Source organism: Dasypus novemcinctus, chromosome 23 (genome assembly GCF_030445035.2).
Source record: "Dasypus novemcinctus isolate mDasNov1 chromosome 23, mDasNov1.1.hap2, whole genome shotgun sequence".
In the NCBI taxonomy this organism is placed as follows: domain Eukaryota; kingdom Metazoa; phylum Chordata; class Mammalia; order Cingulata; family Dasypodidae; genus Dasypus; species Dasypus novemcinctus.
This window is the reverse complement of record NC_080695.1, coordinates 15,895,393-15,922,110: the sequence shown is the minus strand read 5'-3', so window position 1 is coordinate 15,922,110 and position 26,718 is coordinate 15,895,393. Positions and strand designations below refer to the sequence as shown.

Sequence of the window (26,718 nt, the reverse complement as noted above, 5' to 3'; positions counted from 1 at the left end):
AGGCTCCAGGACCAGCCTCTAAGTTGCTGTGTGATCCTGAGAGACCGTTAACCTCTCTGAACTTCCGTGTCCCCTTAGACCACAGGATGGGCACTGCCTGGTGTGACCACCCTGCTCAGCCTGGAGTGTTCTGCTCGAGAAGTGTTGTGGGGACCCCTGGGAAGACTCTGGGAGGTCATTCCTCCCTGGCAGAGTTGGCAGCAGAGGAGCCGGGGCCAGGTCACCTTGACACTGTGCCCCCTCCCGCCCACATATATGGGGTGTGATTTGAGCTGCAGCAGGCCAAGCCCCCTTGTTCTTGCCCGCGGCTTCCCTGAAGTGGGAACCATCCAGTTGTGGCCAAAGCCTGGTGGTTTGTATCCCCCCCAAAAATATATGCCCAGGGAAACGGATGTGGCTCAACTGATAGAGCGTCCGTCTACCATATGGTGGGTCCAGGGTTCGATCCCCAGGGCCTCCTGACCCATGTGGTGAGCTGGCCCACACGCAGTGCTGATGCGCGCAAGGAGTGCCGTGCCACGCAGGGGTGTCCCCCGCGTAGGGGAGCCCCACGCGCAAGGAGTGCGCCCCGTGCTGGGCTGCCCTACGTGAAAAAAAAGGCGCAGCCTGCCCAGGAGTGGTGCTGCACACACGGAGAGCTGACGCAGCAAGATGACACAACAACAAAAAAAGACACATTTTCCCAGTGCTGCTGGATAATGCAAGCAGAGGCAGAAGAATTCACAGCGAATGGACAGAGAGCAGACAACAGGGGGAAGGGAAGAAAATAAATCTTTAAAAAACAAAATGTATACATATATATATACCCAAGCCCTAACCCCCGGAACCTGTGACCAGGAGATCTGCAAGTATCTCTGCGGATGTGATCAAGTTAAGAATCTAAAGGTGAGATCACCCTGGATCTAGGGTGGACCCCCAGTACATCAACTGGCATCCTTATAAGAGAAAGGAGAGGGGAATTCGTCACACCCAGGGAGACGGACACAGGAAGACAAGGGCAGAAATGGAGGTGACGCTGCTCAGAGCCAAGAAGCGCAAGGAGCCCCCCCAGAGCTGGAAGGGGCAAGAAAGGATTCTCCGCCGACACCTCGATTTCAGACTTCGGGGCTCAAAACCGTGAGACAACAAACGTCCTTTGTTCCGAGCTGCCCAGTTTGTGGTGATTGGTTGCAGCAGTCCTAGGAAACTAATTCGCAAGGGCGCTCCGTGCTACAGCAAAGGGCAACGAATGTGGGTGCTGGGCCACTCGGGTTCAAATCCTGGCTCCCCCACTTCACGGATGTGCGACCTTGAGCAAATGCTTTAGCACCTCTGTGCCTCAGTGTCCCCGTGCCTAAACCAGAAACCAGTACTAGCACGTTCCCCCAAGTTGTTATGAAAACTAAGCGAGGTAATGAACAGGTATTATTTAGCACAGTGTCTAGCAAACAGCAAAACCCCAAAGAACACCCACGTTCCTTATTATGCCCACAATACGGAAACTACGGAGTCAGTGTGGGTTCCCCAACTGGCCAAACCCCAGGGGATCTTTCTTTAAATATTCTAAGACGTGCTGCAGCTCTGTGTGGCTTTGTCAGTTCTGAACTTGTCAGCCTTCAAGTATCTGCTACTATGTCCTCCCCGTAATGTGCCTCTTCCTCCACCAAGCTCAGATGCCACCTCTCCCCGCAGCCCCCCATGACCCCAGAAGGAAGGGGCCCGAGACTCCTCCAGCCCTTTGGCGCCTCTCTCGGCCGGGGCACCAGCCTTGGGCTCAGGTCCCTTCTGCCCGTTTCCCATCTCGTTAATCCGACTATAAACGGGCTGATTCATCCTACCTGGTCCCCAGCTCCCAGCACCTGCCCATCCAGAGCCAGCCCCAGGTGTTTCCTGAATAAGTAAGTTTATTACTCTGTATAAATAGTACTTCCTTTTAGCTCTGAATCTACATCGCACTGTTTCAAAGGTTGCCTCTTTGTCTATTGTCAAGGAGTCTGCTCTCACCTTACCCACAGTCTTGGCGATTTTACAGCTGTCCAGCACTGCCACCTCAGCCTTGGCCTTTCTAGGCTAAAGAGCTCGGGTCCCTTCTGCGGGCCAGGCCCCTGCCCAGGATTCTTGTGCCTTCCTGCAGCGGAGCTCTTTGTCCCTCCCCGCCCCAGAACCCACAGCTGACACTTAGCGACAACACAGATGCTCTGCACAAAGCGGAATACAGGTTCCAATCCTGACTTCAGGCCCCCAATTTTCTGATTTTGCCCACGGGGAATGGAGATCCCTACTCCTATCCTCTCCCCTGAGCCCCAGGCCTGAAGGACAGCTCACCCCAAGGAAGCACAGGGTCACCCCAAATTCCACACCACCAAAAAAAGAGGCTCCTGTCCGCCCAGGGGGCACAGACGCCAGGGCTGGCAGCCCCCTTTGGCCCTGATGCCCCAAGGCCAAGTGGCACCGCAGGCCAGAAGGGATCTTGGCGCCCCCGGGCAGGCCACTCTGATGCTGGTCTGCTCCTGGCAGGCCCTCGGGGGCTGAGGGCCAGGCTTGACTCTCAGAGCCCCCGTCACCCACCGACAGGGTGACTTTCCCACCAGACTCCACACCCGCTCGCACACACCTCCTCAGCAGCCCCACACGTCTGTGCCGGTGTCTCCCTACCTTCCCGGATTGGAATTCCTCCTGCCAACTGTGTGCTTGTCCAAAGCCTCATCAGTCCTGGCGGTGAGCTCGAGTACCCAGAGGAGTGCCCAGCTCAGAGTGGAGATTAAACTACAGATGCCACTGGTGCTCTGACCGGATGTCCGGAACTCTCCCTGAGGGTCTCTGAGTACAGGCAAGGATGGGAGGAGGGGTCCTGGAGGCACGGGTGAACCCAGTGTCAGATGGTTGTGCCCATGTTGGTTATTTGCTCTGTGACCCCAGGTAAGTCAGTCGACCTCTGTGACCCTCAGTTTCCTCATCTGTCCTGACTTCTTTATGCAGTCTTCCTTGTGAGAATCAAATGAGCCACCTGCTACGACATGGCTTTGTAAATAGGGGAGGCCTCTGCAAGGGGGGATGGTACAATAAGACCACTGGGTGTCCCCCAAAGGACCCTACTTACCTGGCCTCGCCCCCTCCTGACTGTGCTCTGCACTTATCAGAGATGTTTTTCCGACTCTTTTGCACACTAAGTGAATCCCTTGTGTCAGGTCATCTTTTCCACGCAAAGGGAGTGACTTGAGTCCCTTGGCTTGTGTCACTGGCTGTCTCTGCCACTTGGCCGGGCACACCGTGGCGATGCACTGGCTGACCGCCGGACCCTTCATCATCGTCATCATCACCACCAGCCCTCTCCACAGAGGACCTGGCCAGAGAGAGGCCCTGGAGGGCGGGGCAGTGCCCAGGGGGCAGGGGTGGGGAGGGCACCTGCCCATAGCTTCCTCCTCTCTGGGTATCGCCTTCAAACTCATAAAAGAAATACCTGCCCTCACGGTGCTCCTAGATCCACCCAGTCTGCCACCCCCGGCCCTCGCCCCTCTCTGCTCCCCACCGCCTGCCCTGCCATTCCCCCACCGCATCTGGGGAGGTGTGTCAGGGTCTGGCAGGCTGGGGGCTCTGAGGGCCACCATTCCTGACAGGGATGGCAGCCAGCACTCCCTGGGTGGGTCACCTCACAACTGTCTGCAGAGCCCGGGACACCGGCCGCCAGCCCCTCCTGCCCAGCTCTAACCTCCCCTGCCCTCTCGTCCCCTCCCCTGCCTAGCCCTGGGCCCCTTGACTCAGTGGCCCTCTTCCCTCACCTCCCCTCACCCTGCCAGCTCCATCCCTGCGATTCTTCCCTGCCTCAAGCAAGCCAGGAAGTCTGATCTGCCTGAGGGATCCCAGAGGAAAGAAGCTTGGAAGGGGTTACCTGAGACAAGGTGAGACAAAGTGTCCCCAAGCCTTGGTCCCCCCACCACCACCATTGCGAAGTAGAAGGACTGCAGCAGGAAGCTGCAGGACGTCCCCAGAGGCCCCCTCCCTCCCCGGCCAGGCCCAGCCACCCAAGGAGTACCCCACGCAGTTTGGATTTAAAGGCCTCCGGGAGGAGGGGCCCCTCTCACTCCAGGGAGGGGCCGGCCAGGCAGGTGGCAGGGATTTCGGCCCCACTCGGCCCATTTTTGTCAGGCCATAAACCGCACCCCTCCTCCTGCACCCGCCGGCCTCGACCCTTCAGCTCTTTAGCACCCCAGAGTTCAGGGCACGGGTCTCTGGCCCTGCCCCCTCACCCCGGGCCGCCTGTGGGGGCACACACGGGCCCACTGGGGAGGTCCGGCAGCCGGTCTCACTCACCCTGTGGCGTTGTGGCCGCGGTGGATGCCCAGAGCCCGAGGACCAGTGGCAGTTTCCAGGCGGCCAGCATCTCCCGGGAGCGGGCCCGGAAGCAGGGGCTTTCCTCGCCACGAGGGACCGAGAAGTGAGAGCGTCCCAGGGAGGTCCGGATATATAAAGGACCCCAGAGACCTTTGCCCTGTGGAAGGACAGGGCTTGGCCCAGCGTGGGTGCGGCGAGGGGGCCAGCTGGGTGGCGCGTGGTGACCACAGAGGATTGGCCAATGGGCGGCCTTCGAGCCTCCTCCCGGCTAACTCCTCGAGCGCTGGCCACTCCAGAGCCTCTCCCAGGAGGAAGCTGGAGGTGTCGGTGTCTGCGGAGGTTGCCAAGGAACCCGGGCAATGCCAGGGAGGGGTGGCCCAGGGAGGGAGGGGCGACAGAGCCCCGGAGGGGGTGGCCGCAGCCTGCCGGGCCAAGGATGCCCAGGGGTGCCTCCGCCCCGTCCCCCGAGGCCCCTCTCCTCCAGCCTGCCCTCCCCATCGCCCACCTCTGCTTCACCCTTTCCAACTTCCCAGTGCCCTCTCGCGGGTCCTCGACCACCCAGCCTTCCCACCCAAGGCTTCACGGTCACGTTCTCGCACCCCAGCCACTGCTGGGGCCAAGGTCCTGGGAGCCTCTCCCTAACCCGCACCCCGAGAATTTCCCATCTGCCAAGGGAACAGAATATTTCCAAACATCCTCAGCTCCGGGCAGGCCTGGCTACCCACAGGAACGGGGAGAGAAATGCGCGTGTGTGCGTGCGTGCGTGCGTGTGTTTGGGTCCCAGGTTTGCGGGGCTAAAGGTCTTTGGGGGCGGGTCTCTGCAATTGGCAGGTGACTCAGGCAGGCCACCCCACCTTCCAACCACCTCCCTGGGTCTGCTTCCTGCCAAAGCCCCAGGCCTTAGCACCCAGCGTGGAGGAGGGAGGGGGGCACGGATGGCCACCCCCAAAGGGCCCCTGCCCAACAAAATGGACCCCCTCATCTTTGTGTTCTCTGAGAGTCACCGCCCCCCAAGGGCTGCCCGCAGACTCCCTTCTGCCCCTCTGGGAGAAACAGATGCTCCCCAGGCCCTCCCACAGCATCTCTTCCAGAAGGATCCATGCTCTCCAACTGAGCAGAGACCACCAGGGGCTGGGAAGGACAACGACACACGGCAACTTCTTTGACAATCAATGCTATATTGTGTTTGCTTCAGAAAATGAGCCATGAGCCAATTTCCTGACCCCAGACATCTTCCTGGCAAAGGCTGAAAGTTTCTGGGCTCAGAAGTGGCTGCAGGGATGGAGGGGACCCCAGGGAGGGGAAAGGGGGGGGGAGGGCAGGGAGGGGCCGGGAAGGAGGAGGTGGGGCAGTAAGGGACAGAGGGGGCATTAGGGGAATGGGGGGGAGGGGCAGAGGGGCTATCCCCACTCCAGGCCCAGCTCCCCTTCTCCAGAGGGCCCTTGGAAACTCCCACCCCCACCCACCCCCACCCACCCCTGAAAAGGTCCAGGACACTCAGGTCACCAGAAGCCCTTGGGGGGGAGGGGAGGAAGGGATGGAGCCAGAGAAGGGGGGAGGGGTGGATCAGGGCCTGGGGAACACCAACTGGGGGATTCTAAGAAGCAGGGGGCACCTATCTAGGGACAAGGAGGGGGGAGAGGGGGCGGGGGGATTTAGGACTGGAGCCCGGGTGGGGGAAGTAAGGCTTAGGGCTGCAGATGCAAGGTTGGGGAGGGGAGGGGATAGAAAGGGAAGGAGGTGTGGGATGGGGGGGGGACAATTTAGGAATTGGGGACAAGGGGTACAGGGTAGAGGATGGGGCTAGGGCCAGGAAGCAGAGGCGCCAACAGGGAAACGGGGGCTGAGGCCTGAGACCAAGGCGGGGCTGTGGGCAGCTGGGCCCGGAGACAGGCAACATCAGCAGGAGTGGAGGTGGAGGGGGCTGACGGACCAGGCCCCCGCTGGTTTTCACAGTAACTGCACGGGCGGCCAGCAGGTAGGCGAGGAAACCGACTTGGGGAGGCCAGCCACTTGCCCACGGTGCCACAGTGTGGAGGCGCCCGGATTTGAACTGAGTTTCCAGGTGAGAGTCAGCCAAGAGGGGAGAAGGGTGGCGGTGCGAGCAGCCGGCTAGTTTTGCCTGAGGACACTCGCCTCAGGCATCGCAGGTCCCTGGGCTGACTCTCCGACTCTCGTCAAAGAAGCTGTTCTGTTCCGGGGCGCCCTCCTGCTGTCCGCGGCCGGAGGGAAGGGGTGGCGAAGAGGCCCCCGCAGGGCTCACACCCAGGACGAGGTCACCTCAGGTCTCTGGATCAGCACCTGTCAGAGCAGGTGAGGGAGGGGGGTGAGAAGAGGAAAGTGACCCTGCAAGTGGAGGGGACGGGAGGGAGGGGAGGAGAGGGGTGCACGGAGAGCTCCTGAGCCCGCCCCTTTGGCCCCACTCACTTTCTTACTAGTGTCCACATTCTCCAAGTCCACATGGAAGTTTTCATTCTTTACTAGAAAGAAAGAAAAGGAGAGGGAGGGGCGAGGAGGGAAGGACATGGAAGGGGTGAAAAAGGAGGGGAAGGGGTGGGAAAAATAAGGAAGGTGGGGTCTCAAGGGGCTCTGTGCTCCTGGGCCTGCCCCCAGGGGCCACCCTAGCAGCATCTGGGCCTTCCACGAGAGGGACGCCGGGGAGCAGGCCAGAAGCTCCCCGGCACTGTACGTGTGTCTGTCCTGAGCTGGGGAGGTGGCCCGGTCCTGCCCGGGTCGCCGTGGGGCCCAGCGAAGGCCCTCATCCCCTTCCCCAGGAGGCCGGGCTCACCTGATCCGTGGTCCTCGAAGTCCGACTTTGAAAAAGTCCCCACGAGGTCCTGATCCAGCATCTTGAACCATTTCCTATCCTCGGTCCTGGGTGGGAGCGCCGCGGCCAGGTCAGGGCCACCGCGTCGGGCTCCCCCCCACCCCACCCCCCCGCGCTGCCGTCAGCCCGCCCTGGGCGCTCACCTGCCGCCCCGCCTCCGCCAGCGCACGAGGAAGGCGCCCCCCGCCAGCACCAGCAGCAGCAGCAGCAGCAGCAGCGCGGCGGCCCCGGCCAGGCCCCCGACCAGCGCCCGCCAGTGCAGCGCCACCTCGCAGCGCGGGCCCGAGAACCAGTGCGTGTCGGTGGCGAAGCAGCTGCGGGGATGTCAAAGGTCACAGGCGCTCCCCGCAGCCCCCTCCCCAACCTGCCGCCAGTCTTCACGTGCGCCCTCAGCAGGGGCCGGCGGGTGGGCGGGGCCTAAGGCAAGTGGGCGGGTGGGGGTGCGAGAAGTGGGCGGGACTTCAAGGGCGGGTCGTGGTGGGCGGGGCCCCGGGGCGGGGGCTCGTTTGTGGGCGGGGCTCCTTTCGGGGCGGGGGCTCGTTTGTGGGCGGGGCTCCTTTCGGGGCGGGGGCTCGTTTGTGGGCGGGGCTCCTTTCAGGGCGGGGCTCGTTTGTGGGCGGGGGTTCGTTTGTGGGCGGGGCTCCTTTCGGGGCGGGGCTCGTTTGTGGGCGGGGCTCCTTCCGGGGCGGGGCTCTTTGTGGGCGGGGCTCCTTCCGGGGCGGGGCTCCTTTCGGGCGCGCCTCACCGGCAGGCGGGGCCGCTCTTCTCCAGAACGCAATGCCCCTGGTTACAGTCGACGGCGCCGTCCACGCCCGACGCGCATTTGGTGACGCAGCGAAGTCGGTTCTCCTCCACCACGGGCAAGTAGAAATCCTCGTAGCCCTTGGCGGCGTAGCGACGGCAGATGGCTGGGGAGGTTTAGGTAGGGGTTTGCGCGGGGAAAGGGCCTCCTGCAGTCTACTCTGGGGCCTGGGGGCGATGGGAGGACTCCGTTTCCGAGAGCGGCGTTGTGGGGTAGGCCCAGGGGTTAGGCCAGGGGAGGGCAGGCCCCCAGGACCTTCACCGGCGCCTCATCTTCCCCGCTGGTCCTCAGGGGCACGCTGCTAGCAGGGGTCGGGAGGGGAGCCCTGGGCCACATCGCTTGCCGCCCCCCGCCAGGTCTCCCCTCCTTCCCAGGGAAACTCAGTGGGCAGATGTCCTGATGGGAGGGGTCACGGCCTCCTGGGGGCGCTTAGCCCTCCGCCCCACACTCACCTTCCGGAGTCAGCTCCATCCTGCTGCTGTTGCTCACCTTGATGGAGTCAGGCTTAAAACACAGGACTGGGTGTGGGCAGGCACAGCGGGGATGGAGGGCACAGGCCCGGGGAGGGGCAGAGAAGGCAGTCAGTACGGGGGAGCGTGGAGCCGCCCCAAGGGAAGACTCCTTTGGCCTCCCTCATCTCCCTTGAGTAATCAGGCGTCCCTGGCCATAGCTGTCAAGGGCCCCTTCTTCAGCGCCCCGGGTCCCTGTCCAGCCTCGCCCTTGACCCAGTTGGGTGAGTGCCTGTGCCCCTTCTCCCAACCCGCCCCGGGGACCACCAGGCCCGAGCCCGAGCCAGCGCCCCTGCTGGAGCTGCAGCAGGCTGGGGTGGTGACTGAGCCCCTGCGCCTCCTCTGGCCCCAGGCCTCCAGCCCCGCTCACTCTGGGTGCTCTGGTTACCGGAGCAGCCAGCCTCGTTCTGGCTGACATTCTGGAGCTCCTTCTGCAGCGCCATCTTCACCTCCTCGTACTCTGTCTTCAGCTGGGGACTGAAGGGCAGCTCCAGCAACACCACGTAGTCCACCACGATGCTGCCACTCCTGAGGGTGACAGGGGCTTAGAGGGCACCCAGGCTTAGACAAATAAGTCCTTGGAGGGGCCCCTCGAGGACTGCCAGCAGTGCATCAGGGTGGGGTGGGGAGCAAGGAGCAGGGATGCCAGCACATCCTTTGCAGAAGGCATCCTCTTTGCTTTGTGGAGGTCCTGCCTCTCTCACGCTGACTGCCCAACAGGCCGGGGGCCAGCCCGAGAGGCCCAGTCAGCAGGCTTCCCAGCAGCCCTCGTGCCCCAGCGGCTTGGCCCCAGGCAATCGCCCTCCTTCCAACATGCTTGAAGAGGGACGGCAGCCCTCCTACAGACAAACGCCAAAATCCCCGCTGGGGTGATACACGTGCGTCCTCCCTCCCTCTCTCTGTGACACCTCATGGCTCAGAAAGCGGAGCATGGATGCTCCAGCCTTTGCACCCCCTTCCCCTGTGTCCCCAGAAGGGTCTTCTACCTCAAAGCCAGGATCTCCACGGCCTTGAACGACTTCACGTTTTGGTAAATCTGCTTCACCTGCAATGCCAAGGACCCCTGGGCTCATGTCCGAACCTCCAGACTTGAGGACACCCAGGGGCCCCAGTCCAGTTCCAGGGGAGGACCTAGAATTCCCTGGGCCCTTCGTTCCCCTCAGCGTCCCCTCACCTTAGCACAGAAGGTGGCGTTGAAGTTCTTAAAGGCCTGTGAGGTGTTGTCCTTGAGGTCATCGGAGAACTCCTCGTCCACCGACACTTCCATGCCCACTTCAGCCTCCACCTTGTCTGCACACAATGTGCCCTGCTCTGGTCGTGTTCCCATCGGCTCCTGCCGACATTCCCGTCCCCCCGGTCCCCACCACCCAGGGGCTCCTCCCTCTGCCCTCCCAGGTCCTCTGAAGACTGACTCGAGCAGGAGGCAGCTGGGAGTTCTGGGGTAGAAGGTGGGAGGTGGCTTGTGCCACCGCCTTGCCTGACCCTGTGATTGGCAGGATAATGGCCCCCAAAGGGGAATCTGCCCTACTCACGAGGACTGTGAATATGCAATGTCACGTGGCAAGGGAGGAGCGAGGTGGAATTAAGGTTGCCAGTCAGCAGACCTTAATATAGGGAAATTGCCTGGCTTATCCGGATGGGCACAGTTTAATCAGAAGCATCCAAAAAGGCAGAAGAGGAAGGCAGGAGAGGTCAGAGGAAGATGTGACTATGGAAGAAAGACACAGACAGTTGCCATGTTGCTGCCTTTGAAAATGGAGAAAGAGGCCTTGAGACAGGAATGTGGGCAGCTGTTAGAAGCTGGGAAAGGCAAGGAAATGGACTCTTCTCGAGAGCCTCCAGAAAGAACACAGCCCTGCAGGTCCCTTGAGTGTGCCCAGGGAGGCCTATGTTGGACTTCTAATCCCCAAAACTGTAAGATAAGGGGTTCGTGTGCTATGTTGGTGGTAATTTGTTACAGGAGCAACTGGAAACCAACATAACTGCCAAACAGGCAGACTGAGAGGAAGTGCCAGGAAGGTGTGTGGTCCTCCTACAGGTGAGGATGAAAGGGATGTCTGTCATGGGGTAGGAGAAGGGATGGGAGAGAAGGCAGAGAAGGACTGGAGTTGAGATGGAGGGATTGGCCAAAACGACTTGAGTTCCTCCAGGCCACCAACGGGACCGGGCCAGTGGAAAAAATACAGAGATGATCATTGTGGCGACTCACCCAGATCCACCTGTTCCACTGGAAACTCGCAGGTGGAGCCGTAGAAGGTGTTGTGACAATGGCACTTGAGGCCATCCCATGTTCCCCCGTTTTTGCACTCGAAGTCCTGGGACTCACAGCGGTCCCCAGAGAACCCCGAGTGGCAGTGGCAACGGCCTTGCTCCCAGGTCCCACCATTCAGACAGGGGCCTGGGCAGCACAAGAAGCAAGGGCAGTTCATGCTAGAGTATGACAGGAGGTAGCAGAGGAAATCGGCAGGGGAAAAGGAAGGAAGCCCAACCTGGAGTGGCAGTTGACGTTGACTGTGTGGACGTCTGCGTAGAGGTTGAAGTTGTCTTGGTTGACATCAGGGTAGTAGAAGTCCAGGTGGTGGATATCAGAGTTTGTGAAGTACTCATGTGGATTGGGGTAGAGTGGGTCGATATGCTTGAAGTTGTCATGGCAGGAAGGCTGACGGGTGGCTTTGTTGTGGGTAACATGCTGGTGAAGCCAGGGATATGTGAGGTGGTTATGGAGTGGGTGCTCGTAAGTTCAGTACTGGAATCAACTTCAACACATGGAGTAGTGGGAGAGAGTGAGACTAATGTAATTGGTATAGTTTCCGGACATGGAGTGGTGGAAGGAACACTGATAGAATGAATGGGTGTGGTTGCCGTATGAATAGAAATGGGAGGAGAAGTAAGTGAAGAAGTTCTAGTAGAGAGAGTTGTGAAGGTTGTTCCTGTAGTTTCCATAGTTTCTGCAGTAGAGGAAGGAGGTGTATATCTGGAAGAAGTTGTGAGAATACTGTTGGTACTGGGTGAAGGAGGTGTCATCACACTCAATGTGCCAGTGCTACCCAGAGACGTGGTGATGATGGTTGTTGCTGTTGTTGAAGTAATATCTGTGCTCACAGAAGACAGTATTACAGAAGTTGACGTGGCCTCAGAAACAGAAGACGTGGGTGCGGTGGTGATGGCAGAGGTGGGCGTGCTTGTTGTGGAGAAGAGGGTTGTCAAAGGGACAGTAGGTGTACCATGTGTAGAGGTGTGAGTGGAAGACGTCACAGCCGTTGTGGTAGCAGTGGTTGCTGTTTGCTCTGTTGGGGTCGTGGGAGGAGTTGTGGTGCTAGAAGTGGTACTGGGAGATGTGTCAGTGCTAGTGAGCAGAGAAGTGGATTCTGTCCTGGGACTTGTGGTGGCGCTAGTCGTAGTCACAGAGAGGGTGGTCACAGGCGTCGGTGTGGACGCTGCAGTGGTGGTCCCAAGTGAGGTGGCCAGGGTGGTGGTGGGGCTGGTGTGGGTGGTGGCACTGGTTTCCTGCGTGCCTGTGACAACGGGAGAGGTGGTAGCCACGTGGGTGGAGGATGGAACGGTAGCGGCGGTTGTGGGGGTGGAGGTGGTGGGTGTTGAAACGACTGTCGCCGTGGGGGTGATTGAAGAAGTGAGTGGGGAGGTGCCGGTGGTTCCTGTGGTGAGAGTTTCTGTCGAAGAATGAGTGGTGGGAGGAAGCGTAGTTGTCGTGCTGGTGGTTGTCGTGCTGCTGGTCGATGTGGAGGAAGAGGTGGCAGACGTGGATGGCGCGGTGGTGGAGAGAGGACGGGTAGGAGTGGTGACAGTGCTGACGGTTGTGGTTCTCTCAGTGGGAGTTTGGGCAGAGGTGGTGGCAGGACTGGATGTTGTCACAGTGCTGTGGACAGTCGATGGGGGTGGAAGTGTACTCGTGTGGGTCGCCGGGGTAGAGCTGTCTGTGGGTGTTGAAGTCAAGCCTGTCGTCACGCTCGGTGTGCCAGTCGTGCCCGGAGTGGAGGAGGTGATGGTTGTTGGTGTGGTTGAAGGACTTTCTGTGCTCGGAGAGGAAGGTGTTGCAGAAGTTGACGTCGCCCCAGTAACAGAAGACGTGGGTGCGGTGGTGATGGCAGAGGTGGGCGTGCTTGTTGTGGAGAAGAGGGTTGTCAAAGAGACAGTAGGTGTACCGTGTGTAGAGGTCTGAGTGGAAGACGTCACAGCCGTTGTGGTAGCAGTGGTTGCTGTTTGCTCTGTCGGGGACGTGGGGGGAGTCGTGGTGACAGAAGTGGTACTGGGGGATGTGTCAGTGCTAGTGGGCAGAGAAGTGGATTCTGTCCTGGGACTTGTGGTGGCGCTAGTGGTAGTCACAGAGAGGGTGGTCACAGGGGTCGGTGTGGACGCTGCAGTGGTGGTCCCAAGTGAGGTGGCCAGGGTGGTGGTGGGGCTGGTGTGGGTGGTGGCACTGGTTGCCTGCGTGCCTGTGACAACGGGAGAGGTGGTAGCCACGTGGGTGGAGGATGGAACGGTAGCGGCGGTTGTGGGGGTGGAGGTGGTGGGTGTTGAAACGACTGTCGCCGTGGGGGTGATTGAAGAAGTGAGTGGGGAGGTGCCGGTGGTTCCTGTGCTGAGGGTTTCTGTCGAAGAATGAGTGGTGGGTGGAAGCGTGGTTGTCGTGCTGGTGGTTGTCGTGCTGCTGGTCGATGTGGAGGAAGAGGTGGCAGACGTGGATGGCGCAGTGGTGGAGAGAGGACGGGAAGGAGTGGTGACAGTGCTGACGGTTGTGGTTCTCTCAGTGGGAGTTTGGGCAGAGGTGGTGGCAGGACTGGATGTTGTCACAGTGCTGTGGACAGTCGATGGGGATGGAAGTGTACTCGTGTGGGTCGCCGGGGTAGAGCTGTCTGTGGGTGTTGAAGTCAAGCCTGTCGTCACGCTCGGTGTGCCAGTCGTGCCCGGAGTGGAGGAGGTGATGGTTGTTGGTGTGGTTGAAGGACTTTCTGTGCTCGGAGAGGAAGGTGTTGCAGAAGTTGACGTCGCCCCAGTAACAGAAGATGTGGGTGCGGTGGTGGTGGCAGAGGTGGGCGTGCTTGTTGTGGAGAAGGGGGTTGTCAAAGGGACAGTAGGTGTACCGTGTGTAGAGGTGTGAGTGGAAGACGTCACAGCCGTTGTGGTAGCAGTGGTTGCTGTTTGCTCTGTTGGGGTCGTGGGAGGAGTTGTGGTGCTAGAAGTGGTACTGGGGGATGTGTCAGTGCTAGTGGGCAGAGAAGTGGATTCTGTCCTGGGACTTGTGGAGGCACTAGTGGTAGTCACAGAGAGGGTGGTCACAGGGGTCGGTGTGGAAGCTGCAGTGGTGGTCCCAAGTGAGGTGGCCAGAGTGGTGGTGGGGCTGGTTGCCTGCGTGCCTGTGACAACGGGAGAGGTGGTAGCCACGTGGGTGGAGGATGGAACAGTAGCAGCGGTTGTGGGGGTGGAGGTGGTGGGTGTTGAAACGACTGTCGCCGTGGGGGTGATTGAAGAAGTGAGTGGGGAGGTGCCGGTGGTTCCTGTGCTGAGGGTTTCTGTGGAAGAATGAGTGGTGGGTGGAAGCGTGGTTGGCGTGCTGGTGGTTGTCGTGCTGCTGGTCGATGTGGAGGAAGAGGTGGCAGACGTGGATGGCACGGTGGTGGAGAGAGGACGGGAAGGAGTGGTGACAGTGCTGACGGTTGTGGTTCTCTCAGTGGGAGTTTGGGCAGAGGTGGTGGCAGGACTGGATGTTGTCACAGTGCTGTGGACAGTCGATGGGGGTGGAAGTGTACTCGTGTGGGTCGCCGGGGTAGAGCTGTCTGTGGGTGTTGAAGTCAAGCCTGTCGTCACGCTCGGTGTGCCAGTCGTGCCCGGAGTGGAGGAGGTGATGGTTGTTGGTGTGGTTGAAGGACTTTCTGTGCTCGGAGATGAAGGTGTTGCAGAAGTTGACGTCGCCCCAGTAACAGAAGACGTGGGTGCGGTGGTGGTGGCAGAGGTGGGCGTGCTTGTTGTGGAGAAGAGGGTTGTCAAAGGGACAGTAGGTGTACCGTGTGTAGAGGTGTGAGTGGAAGACATCACAGCCGTTGTGGTAGCAGTGGTTGCTGTTTGCTCTGTTGGGGTTGTGGGAGGAGTTGTGGTGCTAGAAGTGGTACTGGGGGATGTGTCAGTGCTAATGGGCAGAGAAGTGGATTCTGTCCTGGGACTTGTGGAGGCGCTAGTGGTAGTCACAGAGAGGGTGGTCACAGGGGTCGGTGTGGACGCTGCAGTGGTGGTCCCAAGTGAGGTGGCCAGGGTGGTGGTGGGGCTGGTGTGGGTGGTGGCACTGGTTGCCTGCGTGCCTGTGACAACGGGAGAGGTGGTAGCCACGTGGGTGGAGGATGGAACGGTAGCGGCGGTTGTGGGGGTGGAGGTGGTGGGTGTTGAAACGACTGTCGCCGTGGGGGTGATTGAAGAAGTGAGTGGGGAGGTGCCGGTGGTTCCTGTGCTGAGGGTTTCTGTGGAAGAATGAGTGGTGGGTGGAAGCGTGGTTGGCGTGCTGGTGGTTGTCGTGCTGCTGGTCGATGTGGAGGAAGAGGTGGCAGACGTGGATGGCGCGGTGGTGGAGAGAGGACGGGAAGGAGTGGTGACAGTGCTGACGGTTGTGGTTCTCTCAGTGGGAGTTTGGGCAGAGGTGGTGGCAGGACTGGATGTTGTCACAGTGCTGTGGACAGTCGATGGGGGTGGAAGTGTACTCGTGTGGGTCGCCGGGGTAGAGCTGTCTGTGGGTGTTGAAGTCAAGCCTGTCGTCACGCTCGGTGTGCCAGTCGTGCCCGGAGTGGAGGAGGTGATGGTTGTTGGTGTGGTTGAAGGACTTTCTGTGCTCGGAGAGGAAGGTGTTGCAGAAGTTGACGTCGCCCCAGTAACAGAAGATGTGGGTGCGGTGGTGGTGGCAGAGGTGGGCGTGCTTGTTGTGGAGAAGAGGGTTGTCAAAGGGACAGTAGGTGTACCGTGTGTAGAGGTGTGAGTGGAAGACGTCACAGCCGTTGTGGTAGCAGTGGTTGCTGCTTGCTCTGTTCGGGTTGTGGGAGGAGTTGTGGTGCTAGAAGTGGTATTGGGGGATGTGTCAGTGCTAGTGGGCAGAGAAGTGGATTCTGTCCTGGGACTTGTGGAGGCGCTAGTGGTAGTCACAGAGTGGGTGGTCACAGGCGTCGGTGTGGACGCTGCAGTGGTGGTCCCAAGTGAGGTGGCCAGGGTGGTGGTGGGGCTGGTGTGGGTGGTGGCACTGGTTTCCTGCGTGCCTGTGACAACGGGAGAGGTGGTAGCCACGTGGGTGGAGGATGGAACGGTAGCGGCGGTTGTGGGGGTGGAGGTGGTGGGTGTTGAAACGACTGTCGCCGTGGGGGTGATTGAAGAAGTGAGTGGGGAGGTGCCGGTGGTTCCTGTGCTGAGGGTTTCTGTGGAAGAATGAGTGGTGGGTGGAAGCGTGGTTGGCGTGCTGGTGGTTGTCGTGCTGCTGGTCGATGTGGAGGAAGAGGTGGCAGACGTGGATGGCGCGGTGGTGGAGAGAGGACGGGAAGGAGTGGTGACAGTGCTGACGGTTGTGGTTCTCTCAGTGGGAGTTTGGGCAGAGGTGGTGGCAGGACTGGATGTTGTCACAGTGCTGTGGACAGTCGATGGGGGTGGAAGTGTACTCGTGTGGGTCGCCGGGGTAGAGCTGTCTGTGGGTGTTGAAGTCAAGCCTGTCGTCACGCTCGGTGTGCCAGTTGTGCCCGGAGTGGAGGAGGTGATGGTTGTTGGTGTGGTTGAAGGACTTTCTGTGCTCGGAGAGGAAGGTGTTGCAGAAGTTGCCGTCGCCCCAGTAACAGAAGACGTGGGTGCGGTGGTGATGGCAGAGGTGGGCGTGCTTGTTGTGGAGAAGGGGGTTGTCAAAGGGACAGTAGGTGTACCGTGTGTAGAGGTGTGAGTGGAAGACGTCACAGCCGTTGTGGTAGCAGTGGTTGCTGTTTGCTCTGTTGGGGTCGTGGGAGGAGTTGTGGTGCTAGAAGTGGTACTGGGGGATGTGTCAGTGCTAGTGGGCAGAGAAGTGGATTCTGTCCTGGGACTTGTGGAGGCGCTAGTGGTAGTCACAGAGAGGGTGGTCACAGGGGTCGGTGTGGACGCTGCAGTGGTGGTCCCAAGTGAGGTGGCCAGAGTGGTGGTGGGGCTGGTGTGGGTGGTGGCACTGGTTGCCTGCGTGCCTGTGACAACGGGAGAGGTGGTAGCCACGTGGGTGGAGGATGGAACGGTAGCGGCGGTTGTGGGGGTGGAGGTGGTGGGTGTTGAAACGACTGTCGCCGTGGGGGTGATTGAAGAAGTGAGTGGGGAGGTGCCGGTGGTTCCTGTGCTGAGGGTTTCTGTGGAAGAATGAGTGGTGGGTGGAAGCGTGGTTGGCGTGCTGGTGGTTGTCGTGCTGCTGGTCGATGTGGAGGAAGAGGTGGCAGACGTGGATGGCACGGTGGTGGAGAGAGGACGGGAAGGAGTGGTGACAGTGCTGACGGTTGTGGTTCTCTCAGTGGGAGTTTGGGCAGAGGTGGTGGCAGGACTGGATGTTGTCACAGTGCTGTGGACAGTCGATGGGGGTGGAAGTGTACTCGTGTGGGTCGCCGGGGTAGAGCTGTCTGTGGGTGTTGAAGTCAAGCCTGTCGTCACGCTCGGTGTGCCAGTCGTGCCCGGAGTGGAGGAGGTGATGGTTGTTGGTGTGGTTGAAGGACTTTCTGTGCTCGGAGATGAAGGTGTTGCAGAAGTTGACGTCGCCCCAGTAACAGAAGACGTGGGTGCGGTGGTGGTGGCAGAGGTGGGCGTGCTTGTTGTGGAGAAGAGGGTTGTCAAAGGGACAGTAGGTGTACCGTGTGTAGAGGTGTGAGTGGAAGACGTCACAGCCGTTGTGGTAGCAGTGGTTGCTGTTTGCTCTGTTGGGGTTGTGGGAGGAGTTGTGGTGCTAGAAGTGGTACTGGGGGATGTGTCAGTGCTAATGGGCAGAGAAGTGGATTCTGTCCTGGGACTTGTGGAGGCGCTAGTGGTAGTCACAGAGAGGGTGGTCACAGGGGTCGGTGTGGACGCTGCAGTGGTGGTCCCAAGTGAGGTGGCCAGGGTGGTGGTGGGGCTGGTGTGGGTGGTGGCACTGGTTGCCTGCGTGCCTGTGACAACGGGAGAGGTGGTAGCCACGTGGGTGGAGGATGGAACGGTAGCGGCGGTTGTGGGGGTGGAGGTGGTGGGTGTTGAAACGACTGTCGCCGTGGGGGTGATTGAAGAAGTGAGTGGGGAGGTGCCGGTGGTTCCTGTGCTGAGGGTTTCTGTGGAAGAATGAGTGGTGGGTGGAAGCGTGGTTGGCGTGCTGGTGGTTGTCGTGCTGCTGGTCGATGTGGAGGAAGAGGTGGCAGACGTGGATGGCGCGGTGGTGGAGAGAGGACGGGAAGGAGTGGTGACAGTGCTGACGGTTGTGGTTCTCTCAGTGGGAGTTTGGGCAGAGGTGGTGGCAGGACTGGATGTTGTCACAGTGCTGTGGACAGTCGATGGGGGTGGAAGTGTACTCGTGTGGGTCGCCGGGGTAGAGCTGTCTGTGGGTGTTGAAGTCAAGCCTGTCGTCACGCTCGGTGTGCCAGTCGTGCCCGGAGTGGAGGAGGTGATGGTTGTTGGTGTGGTTGAAGGACTTTCTGTGCTCGGAGAGGAAGGTGTTGCAGAAGTTGACGTCGCCCCAGTAACAGAAGATGTGGGTGCGGTGGTGGTGGCAGAGGTGGGCGTGCTTGTTGTGGAGAAGAGGGTTGTCAAAGGGACAGTAGGTGTACCGTGTGTAGAGGTGTGAGTGGAAGACGTCACAGCCGTTGTGGTAGCAGTGGTTGCTGTTTGCTCTGTTCGGGTTGTGGGAGGAGTTGTGGTGCTAGAAGTGGTATTGGGGGATGTGTCAGTGCTAGTGGGCAGAGAAGTGGATTCTGTCCTGGGACTTGTGGAGGCGCTAGTGGTAGTCACAGAGTGGGTGGTCACAGGCGTCGGTGTGGACGCTGCAGTGGTGGTCCCAAGTGAGGTGGCCAGGGTGGTGGTGGGGCTGGTGTGGGTGGTGGCACTGGTTTCCTGCGTGCCTGTGACAACGGGAGAGGTGGTAGCCACGTGGGTGGAGGATGGAACGGTAGCGGCGGTTGTGGGGGTGGAGGTGGTGGGTGTTGAAACGACTGTCGCCGTGGGGGTGATTGAAGAAGTGAGTGGGGAGGTGCCGGTGGTTCCTGTGCTGAGGGTTTCTGTGGAAGAATGAGTGGTGGGTGGAAGCGTGGTTGGCGTGCTGGTGGTTGTCGTGCTGCTGGTCGATGTGGAGGAAGAGGTGGCAGACGTGGATGGCGCGGTGGTGGAGAGAGGACGGGAAGGAGTGGTGACAGTGCTGACGGTTGTGGTTCTCTCAGTGGGAGTTTGGGCAGAGGTGGTGGCAGGACTGGATGTTGTCACAGTGCTGTGGACAGTCGATGGGGGTGGAAGTGTACTCGTGTGGGTCGCCGGGGTAGAGCTGTCTGTGGGTGTTGAAGTCAAGCCTGTCGTCACGCTCGGTGTGCCAGTCGTGCCCGGAGTGGAGGAGGTGATGGTTGTTGGTGTGGTTGAAGGACTTTCTGTGCTCGGAGAGGAAGGTGTTGCAGAAGTTGACGTCGCCCCAGTAACAGAAGACGTGGGTGCGGTGGTGATGGCAGAGGTGGGCGTGCTTGTTGTGGAGAAGGGGGTTGTCAAAGGGACAGTAGGTGTACCGTGTGTAGAGGTGTGAGTGGAAGACGTCACAGCCGTTGTGGTAGCAGTGGTTGCTGTTTGCTCTGTTGGGGTCGTGGGAGGAGTTGTGGTGCTAGAAGTGGTACTGGGTGATGTGTCAGTGCTAGTGGGCGGAGAAGTGGATTCTGTCCTGGGACTTGTGGTGGCGCTAGTGGTAGTCACAGAGTGGGTGGTCACAGGCGTCGGTGTGGACGCTGCAGTGGTGGTCCCAAGTGAGGTGGCCAGGGTGGTGGTGGGGCTGGTGTGGGTGGTGGCACTGGTTGCCTGCGTGCCTGTGACAACGGGAGAGGTGGTAGCCACGTGGGTGGAGGATGGAACGGTAGCGGCGGTTGTGGGGGTGGAGGTGGTGGGTGTTGAAACGACTGTCGCCGTGGGGGTGATTGAAGAAGTGAGTGGGGAGGTGCCGGTGGTTCCTGTGCTGAGGGTTTCTGTGGAAGAATGAGTGGTGGGTGGAAGCGTGGTTGGCGTGCTGGTGGTTGTCGTGCTGCTGGTCGATGTGGAGGAAGAGGTGGCAGACGTGGATGGCGCGGTGGTGGAGAGAGGACGGGTAGGAGTGGTGACAGTGCTGACGGTTGTGGTTCTCTCAGTGGGAGTTTGGGCAGAGGTGGTGGCAGGACTGGATGTTGTCACAGTGCTGTGGACAGTCGATGGGGGTGGAAGTGTACTCGTGTGGGTCGCCGGGGTAGAGCTGTCTGTGGGTGTTGAAGTCAAGCCTGTCGTCACGCTCGGTGTGCCAGTCGTGCCCGGAGTGGAGGAGGTGATGGTTGTTGGTGTGGTTGAAGGACTTTCTGTGCTCGGAGAGGAAGGTGTTGCAGAAGTTGCCGTCGCCCCAGTAACAGAAGACGTGGGTGTGGTGGTAGTGGCAGAGGTGGGCGTGCTCGTTGTGGAGAAGGGGGTTGTCAAAGGGACAGTAGGTGTACCGTGTGTAGAGGTGTGAGTGGAAGACGTCACAGCCGTTGTGGTAGCAGTGGTTGCTGTTTGCTCTGTTGGGGTTGTGGGAGGAGTTGTGGTGCTAGAAGTGGTACTGGGGGATGTGTCAGTGCTAGTGGGCAGAGAAGTGGATTCTGTCCTGGGACTTGTGGAGGCGCTAGTGGTAGTCACAGAGAGGGTGGTCACAGGGGTCGGTGTGGACGCTGCAGTGGTGGTCCCAAGTGAGGTGGCCAGGGTGGTGGTGGGGCTGGTGTGGGTGGTGGCACTGGTTTCCTGCGTGCCTGTGACAACGGGAGAGGTGGTAGCCACGTGGGTGGAGGATGGAACGGTAGCGGCGGTTGTGGGGGTGGAGGTGGTGGGTGTTGAAACGACTGTCGCCGTGGGGGTGATTGAAGAAGTGAGTGGGGAGGTGCCGGTGGTTCCTGTGCTGAGGGTTTCTGTGGAAGAATGAGTGGTGGGTGGAAGCGTGGTTGGCGTGCTGGTGGTTGTCGTGCTGCTGGTCGATGTGGAGGAAGAGGTGGCAGACGTGGATGGCGCGGTGGTGGAGAGAGGACGGGAAGGAGTGGTGACAGTGCTGACGGTTGTGGTTCTCTCAGTGGGAGTTTGGGCAGAGGTGGTGGCAGGACTGGATGTTGTGATAGTGCTGTGGACAGTCGATGGGGTTTCAAGGGTGCCTGTGGTGGTGGGATGAGCGGTACTGCTAATGGTGCTTGTCATTGTCTCCAATGTCCCTGGCCTGGTGGTGTAAGAGGCTGTGGTGCTTACTTTTGTCTGTGTCACGCAGGTGGTTGTGGGGTACGTGATGGTGACTACGAGAGTGGTCTGTGAAACGCACTCTGTCCTGGTATCGTAGAGAATGAGGGTCTGTGGGCTCGTGTCCACTCTGAGAACAAACTTGCTCGACGTTCTCCCATTAGTTGGAGATTCAAGCAGTGTCTCATTCATGAGTTTGAAACGGGGGGACATGGTCACCATCGGAGTGCCTTTCCTATTGCCTGGAAAGGTGTAAGTGTTTGCAGCCCTCTGGAGAGGCCACCCAGCTGGGCCTTTGGAGTGTGGGGTGCTGTCAAGAGCTGTGCGGGCTGCTTCTGCACCCCAGGAATGTGCTTTAGGGGCGGAGATAGCCATGGATAGGCTCCCTGTATTGGCAGCAGAATAGAGGAATTCATCGGTGAATTTGCAGCTCTTTTTTTCGTGGTAGCACTCCCTCATTTAGTCTCCGCTCTGATTTCCAGATGGGTATCACCAAGGGCAAACTGTATCACCACTTCTCCCCCCATCAGAGGGAGTGTGGCCTTGGGAGCCATCTGGTTCCTGGCCATCCCTCTGTCTTTCCCAGGGGCCTCTCCAAGAGAAGCGGCCCCTGCCGTTCCCTGCCCTGCCTTGGCCGGCTGCCCACCTTCTGTCCCAGGTCAGCTGCGCTCAGGTCCCACCTGCCGCCCCCATCCCCAACACCCGTTCCTCGTCTTCTGGGCACCTCTTGCCATTTCTTCCTCTGCCTCTTTCCTCCACTTGCCCCCCTGCCTCTCTGCCCCCCTCCTTCTGCCCTGCCCCTCACCCCTCCGCAGACCCACTGCCACCCCTGCAGGAAGGGGGAACCAGAGGGAAAGGAGCTTGGAGAATGGTAAAGGGAGAGAAGGACTGTCGAGCTCGAGGGACCTAGAGAGAGGGCCACACCGAGAGGCTGAAGGAAAGGACAGAGACGGAAGCTTCTAGGAAGGGGTAACTCAGGCAGGTCCGAGTTCTGGAGATGGTAAGGTCTAGGGTGTTACTAAGAAACATGGACGTGGTTTGTGCCACCTGCTCTGAGGGACCCTGGATTAGTTAGTGCGCCAGCGGGAGCCCCTCTTTACAGATGGTGGCCTGGAGGCTCCGAGACGGGCCTGGGCTGGCGGGCAGCCAGGGGAGCTTCCGCGGGCGCGGCAGTGCCGAGTGGGCAGCGCCACCCGCCTCCGGCCTGCGCCCCATCAGCCTCGCCCTCTCTGGGGCACAGTGCAGGGGACAGTGCAGCTTCCGTCAAGAGCTGGAGATTCACGCTCAGCCCCGCTCGCTCGGGGGTGTCAGGAAGGCCCGGGGTGAGGGTCACAAAGATCCTAGGGCTACAGCCCTTGGAACCAGGATGTGGCCCTGGAGGTGAGTGACAGGGTGACCTGCGGGGCCCTCGGTGGGGAAAGTGGGATTGAAGGAAGGTCCGGGACTTCACACTGAGTGGTCTCAGACCCCCCACCTTTGGGAGCACCGTCGACTCGAGGGACCTCCTGTCCAAGTGCTGTGGGTCCTGGTGGGGGCTGGGAGAGTTGGGGGCAGGCTGGGGGAGGGGGACCTGGGGGCACAAAGTGGGGAAGCCCAAGGGAGAGGAGGGATACCAGGGACAGAGGCGAAGGGGGCCACCGATGGAAGGAGAGGGAGGGATAGGTCCCGGGGTGAGGAAGTCCAGGGGCGAGGGAAGCCGGGGGACAGACGAGGAGTGGGGGGGCTCGGAAAGGGAGTGAACGAAGGGAGGGGAGATCCCCCGCCTCCAGGGTGTGAGCACAGCTGCAAACTGCTCAGTCCTGGGGGGCGAACGACCCGCTGGTCCCAGCCTCCCTCTCCCAGCGCTCTGAGTGACCGCTCCTCGGCCCCCCCCCAGGAGGCTCCCTCCAGCCCCCCCCACCTGTCCTCCTCACCTGCGAGCCCTGGGGAGGCGCCGAGCATCCAGAGGAGGCCGAGGAACCTGAGTGGCCTCATGGGCCCCGTGGGCTGGGGGGCGGGTGCAGAGGGGCGCCAGCACAGGGGGGGCAGCAGGCAGGGACGCCACCCCATCGTTCCCAGCTGCGCTCAGCACCCAGCGCAAGTGAAAGTGACGGCTTTCCCTCTACCCTGCTGGGTACTGGATGAGCGCAGCCTCACCTTTGCACCTCCCCACCTCAGCCTGCTGCCCCCTCCCGCCTGGATCCCGACTTCAGCACGGTGGGGAGGAAAACACCCAGAAACAAATGGGGCGGCAGGGGTCAGGCCCGCGAAGCGCTGGTGGCCACACCCCTGCCTGCAGTTCCCCTCCCCCCAGGAACTTGCACACCTGGAGGGAGACAGGCTTGGCCGAGGCCTTGGACTCTGGAGCCTGCCCCCAGCGCCGGCTCCTCCATCCCAGCCGGGGGTAGAAATCTCCCCTGGTCACTGTGTCCCTCGGCCTCTGTCCCTCGCGCCTCACTCTTGCCATCCCACCGTTAGCAGGACTCTGGGACTGCAACCAGTGCCACACAAAGGCACGGGACAGTACCGGATCCAACCAGGAGTCCAAGAGCCGGGGCGGGTCCCAGGAAAGGAAATGGGGTGGGTAATGGACACAAACGTTAAACAGCTTGATTCCACCTTGCAAAGGTGGGAAGAGTAGACGCCGGTACCCTTGGAGGGAGCAGAAGTGGGGTGGATTGCTTTCAAAAGGCAATTTTGTGGTGGTAATTTGGTGGCATCTATGAATTTTTTTTTGAAACTTTATTTGAACTTCAAAAAATAAAATAGCAGACAAAAGGCAGCTTACCAAATTATTTTAAACAATCCTGTCCAGGCACATTTATGTTATTTAATCCTAAAAACAAAATTGTTTCTCCAGTCTTCTGAAAGATAAATAAATGAGCAGAAATGGGTTTTAAATGCCATGACCAAGGTGTCCTTGTTAATGAGGACAATGAAAAAAAAAATGCTCAAAAAAAATGCTCGATCATATTCACATCTCATAAGACTAAATCCCATATTCTTTTTTTTTCCTTTAGCATTGATATAGTACCTTCTTTGCTACAAAAACATCACACTATTACTGTTAACTATAGTCTTTAAGTTACAATAGTTGTGTTTTTGCCATGTATCTCCATATTCTTAACACCTTGTAGCTCCATTTTTTCTCTTTTTATTTTTTTTAATTAGGGAAGTTGTGGGTTTAATAAAATACGGGATTCCCATATGCCCCCCTCTTATTAACACCTTGCGTCAGTGTGGAACATTTGTTACAATTGATAAAAGCACATTATGATAATTGTACTATTAACTATAGTCCATGGTTTAACTTAGGGTTCACTGTGTTATGCAATTAAATGGACTCTTTTTTTTTTTATTTTTATTATGTTTTATTCTAGTACCATATATACAACCTAACATTCCCCCTTTTAACCACCTCCAGATATATCTATTTCAGTGCTGTTGATTCTGTTCACCGTGTTGTGCTACCATCACCACCATTCATCACCAACACCTTTCCCTCATTCCCAGTAGGCACTCTGTGCATCTGAAGCCTTCACTTCTACTCCCTGCCCCCGCCCCAGCCCCCGGTCATCTAGAGTCTAGTTTATGCCTCTGTGGGTTTGCTTATTCTAGCTATTTTCCTATCAGTGACCTCATTCACTCTAGACAGAGGAGTCCATGCCCTTCTCTGCACTCAGGAAGCACTTCAAGGAGACATGCATGAGGGTGTTTATTGCAGTTCGACTTTTAACTTGCAAATTGGAAGCAATCCAGGAGGAGATTAGAAAGACTATGGAATCCTTCTCTGCTAGGCTCCCATCCAGAACAACAAGGTTCTATCATGGAAAGAACCTCTTGTTGAATGAGAGCAATAGAGAGACATTTGTTAAAACATACTCAGGAATATATTTCCTACGGATACATACAGATATATATAGAGATGTATAGATGCATGCAAAATGTGGAAGCAGCCCCACCCATATGACCCCGGGGCTCAGGTTAGCTCTGGGAAGCTGGAAGGAACTAGGGTCCCAGAACCTGAGCCCTCTCCGTAGTTTCACTTTCTACTCAGAAACTCTATTCTGTGTTGGAAGATCATCTAAACTGGAAAACCTAGAGTAAGGCAGGCTGGTGGTCAGGGAAGTGGCGTCTGCCCCGGAGGCCATGTCTGGTAAAGAGATCCCAGCCCGTGTCAGTCCACACCTGCGGTGAAGCTATCAGCTTCCGCAGGGTTCTCTGTCCACAGTGAACCCAGGAGGGGCGAAGGTCGGAGAGGCCCAGAGAGCCAGCAGGGGCAAGTCAGGGGAGTGCCACGTTGGTGCCGGAAGGACTAGAGTTCGGGGGTGGTGGGCGGAGAAGGGGGGACAGGGGATTTGAGGGCAGAGCTGGAAGTGCCAGCTTCACCACACTTGGGGGCCAGATTCAGGTTTTGGGGATCTGAAGCTTATACAATTTGGGGGTTTCTCTTTCAAAACAAGAATACAAAATTAGGACTATGAAATTAAGTATGACCGTCCGGAGGGTCTGGGGAAGAGCCTTTGTACCGAGGGAGCCTGCAGATCCCCCTCCACCCAGGGGGGCCAGGGAGGAACAAAGCAGAAGGGAGAAAGCTCACCTCTGCCAGGCTCGTGGGGAGCAACTTGAGGGGAATGTGCCTCTTGCCAGCCGCGCTGAAATCTGGGGGTACATTAGATACTGCCCCGGCCCCTGAGGTGTGTAGTCAAGCTGGAGCAGTGAGCAGAGGAGTAAAAAGAGAGAGCACCCGGATGAGGTGGAGTCCAGAACCAGACGAAGATTCAGTAGCTGCAGATCAGGGAGGGAGCAGCCAGGAGCCTGGGCCGCTCTTGGGGTCTGCCACTCCAATTTCCTAACGTGTTTGACCAGTTCGCACAGCATTAAAATGTTCAAGAAGTGTCAGTGTTGTTGGTTTTTCAGAGACATCTCCATGGGCCTGGGGTTCTGTCCTCAGGCACCTCCAGCCAGCACTGGCCAAGAGGCTGGAAGCAAAACTGGAGGTTTGGGGGGTTTTTAATCTAAAAACAAAAGAAAAAGCATCAAACACCACAAAATGCCAGTCACTGTGCTGGAGACACAAGTGAGAATCAGCCCCGTGAATGCATCCTGGGGGTAAGGAACACCCAGGCTCTGGGGAAGTCGAACCCCAGCTTCCTGATCCCTCCCCACCCCGTCTCAGCTTCCTCCCCTCTCCTGCCCACCCCCTCCTGCTGCCCCAGCCAAACTGGCCTCCTGGCCGCAGACCTCCGGGACTCAGGGGACTCCGGCCTTTGCCCCCTTCCTTTCTCTTTTTCTTTCTCTTTCAGCTCTGAAAACCCTACTCATCCTTTCGCACTGCCTCCCCTCCAGGAATTGACACCTCTCTCTCCAGAACTGTAATTGTGCTTATTAGTGATATCTCCCAGGACACTCACTTATCAGTCTCTGGCTGGTGTGAGTCATTTGTGTGCCTGCCCAGGAGGGGGAGGGGAAGGTGACACCACTGCCCTCCCAGCTGGGGCAGCAACCAGGGGAGCCCCAGCTCCACTTGGAGAGAAGATGGACCAGCTAAGAGGCTGGAGCCCTCTTGCTGCTGTCTCAGGGCTCCTCAGCCCCACCTCGGGCCCAGCCTTCGTGGGAAAGGACGTAAGGGAGAGACCCAGCAGCAGGCCCCGCATCTGTTTGCCCTGCTGAGCAAGACCAGGCTTGGAAGCACGAGCCTTTCTTTAGTCCACCCACATGCCTCAGACCCAGAGGTGACCCCAGAAGTGACAATGGCCCCAGCCACCTGCTGGAGGTCAAGATAGATGAGAGGCTGCTGGGGAGAAGGAGCAGAGCTGGGAAGCCATGGGCGAGCATGGAGGAGTTGGCCCAATCATCAGCGGCACCCA

General features: G+C 59.0%; 1 protein-coding gene across 1 annotated transcript in view; it reads right to left on the bottom strand.

Annotated features, from left to right (window-relative positions):
* Positions 1-23,082, bottom strand: part of MUC3A (mucin 3A, cell surface associated) — a 45,793-nt gene extending 22,711 nt beyond the window's left edge. Inside the window, exons 1-13 of the mRNA XM_058285883.2 lie at positions 22,783-23,082; positions 10,939-21,255; positions 10,659-10,847; positions 9,624-9,739; positions 9,436-9,494; positions 8,820-8,977; positions 8,393-8,458; positions 7,884-8,046; positions 7,282-7,452; positions 7,100-7,185; positions 6,739-6,791; positions 6,574-6,612; positions 4,291-4,579 (exon numbers count right to left, since the gene is read on the bottom strand). Of these exons, the coding sequence (XP_058141866.2) occupies positions 4,291-4,579; positions 6,574-6,612; positions 6,739-6,791; positions 7,100-7,185; positions 7,282-7,452; positions 7,884-8,046; positions 8,393-8,458; positions 8,820-8,977; positions 9,436-9,494; positions 9,624-9,739; positions 10,659-10,847; positions 10,939-21,255; positions 22,783-22,918 (11,842 nt within the window). The 5' untranslated portion in view covers positions 22,919-23,082. The remainder of the gene's footprint in view (positions 1-4,290; positions 4,580-6,573; positions 6,613-6,738; positions 6,792-7,099; positions 7,186-7,281; positions 7,453-7,883; positions 8,047-8,392; positions 8,459-8,819; positions 8,978-9,435; positions 9,495-9,623; positions 9,740-10,658; positions 10,848-10,938; positions 21,256-22,782) is intronic.
* Between the last annotated feature and the right edge of the window lie 3,636 nt (positions 23,083-26,718).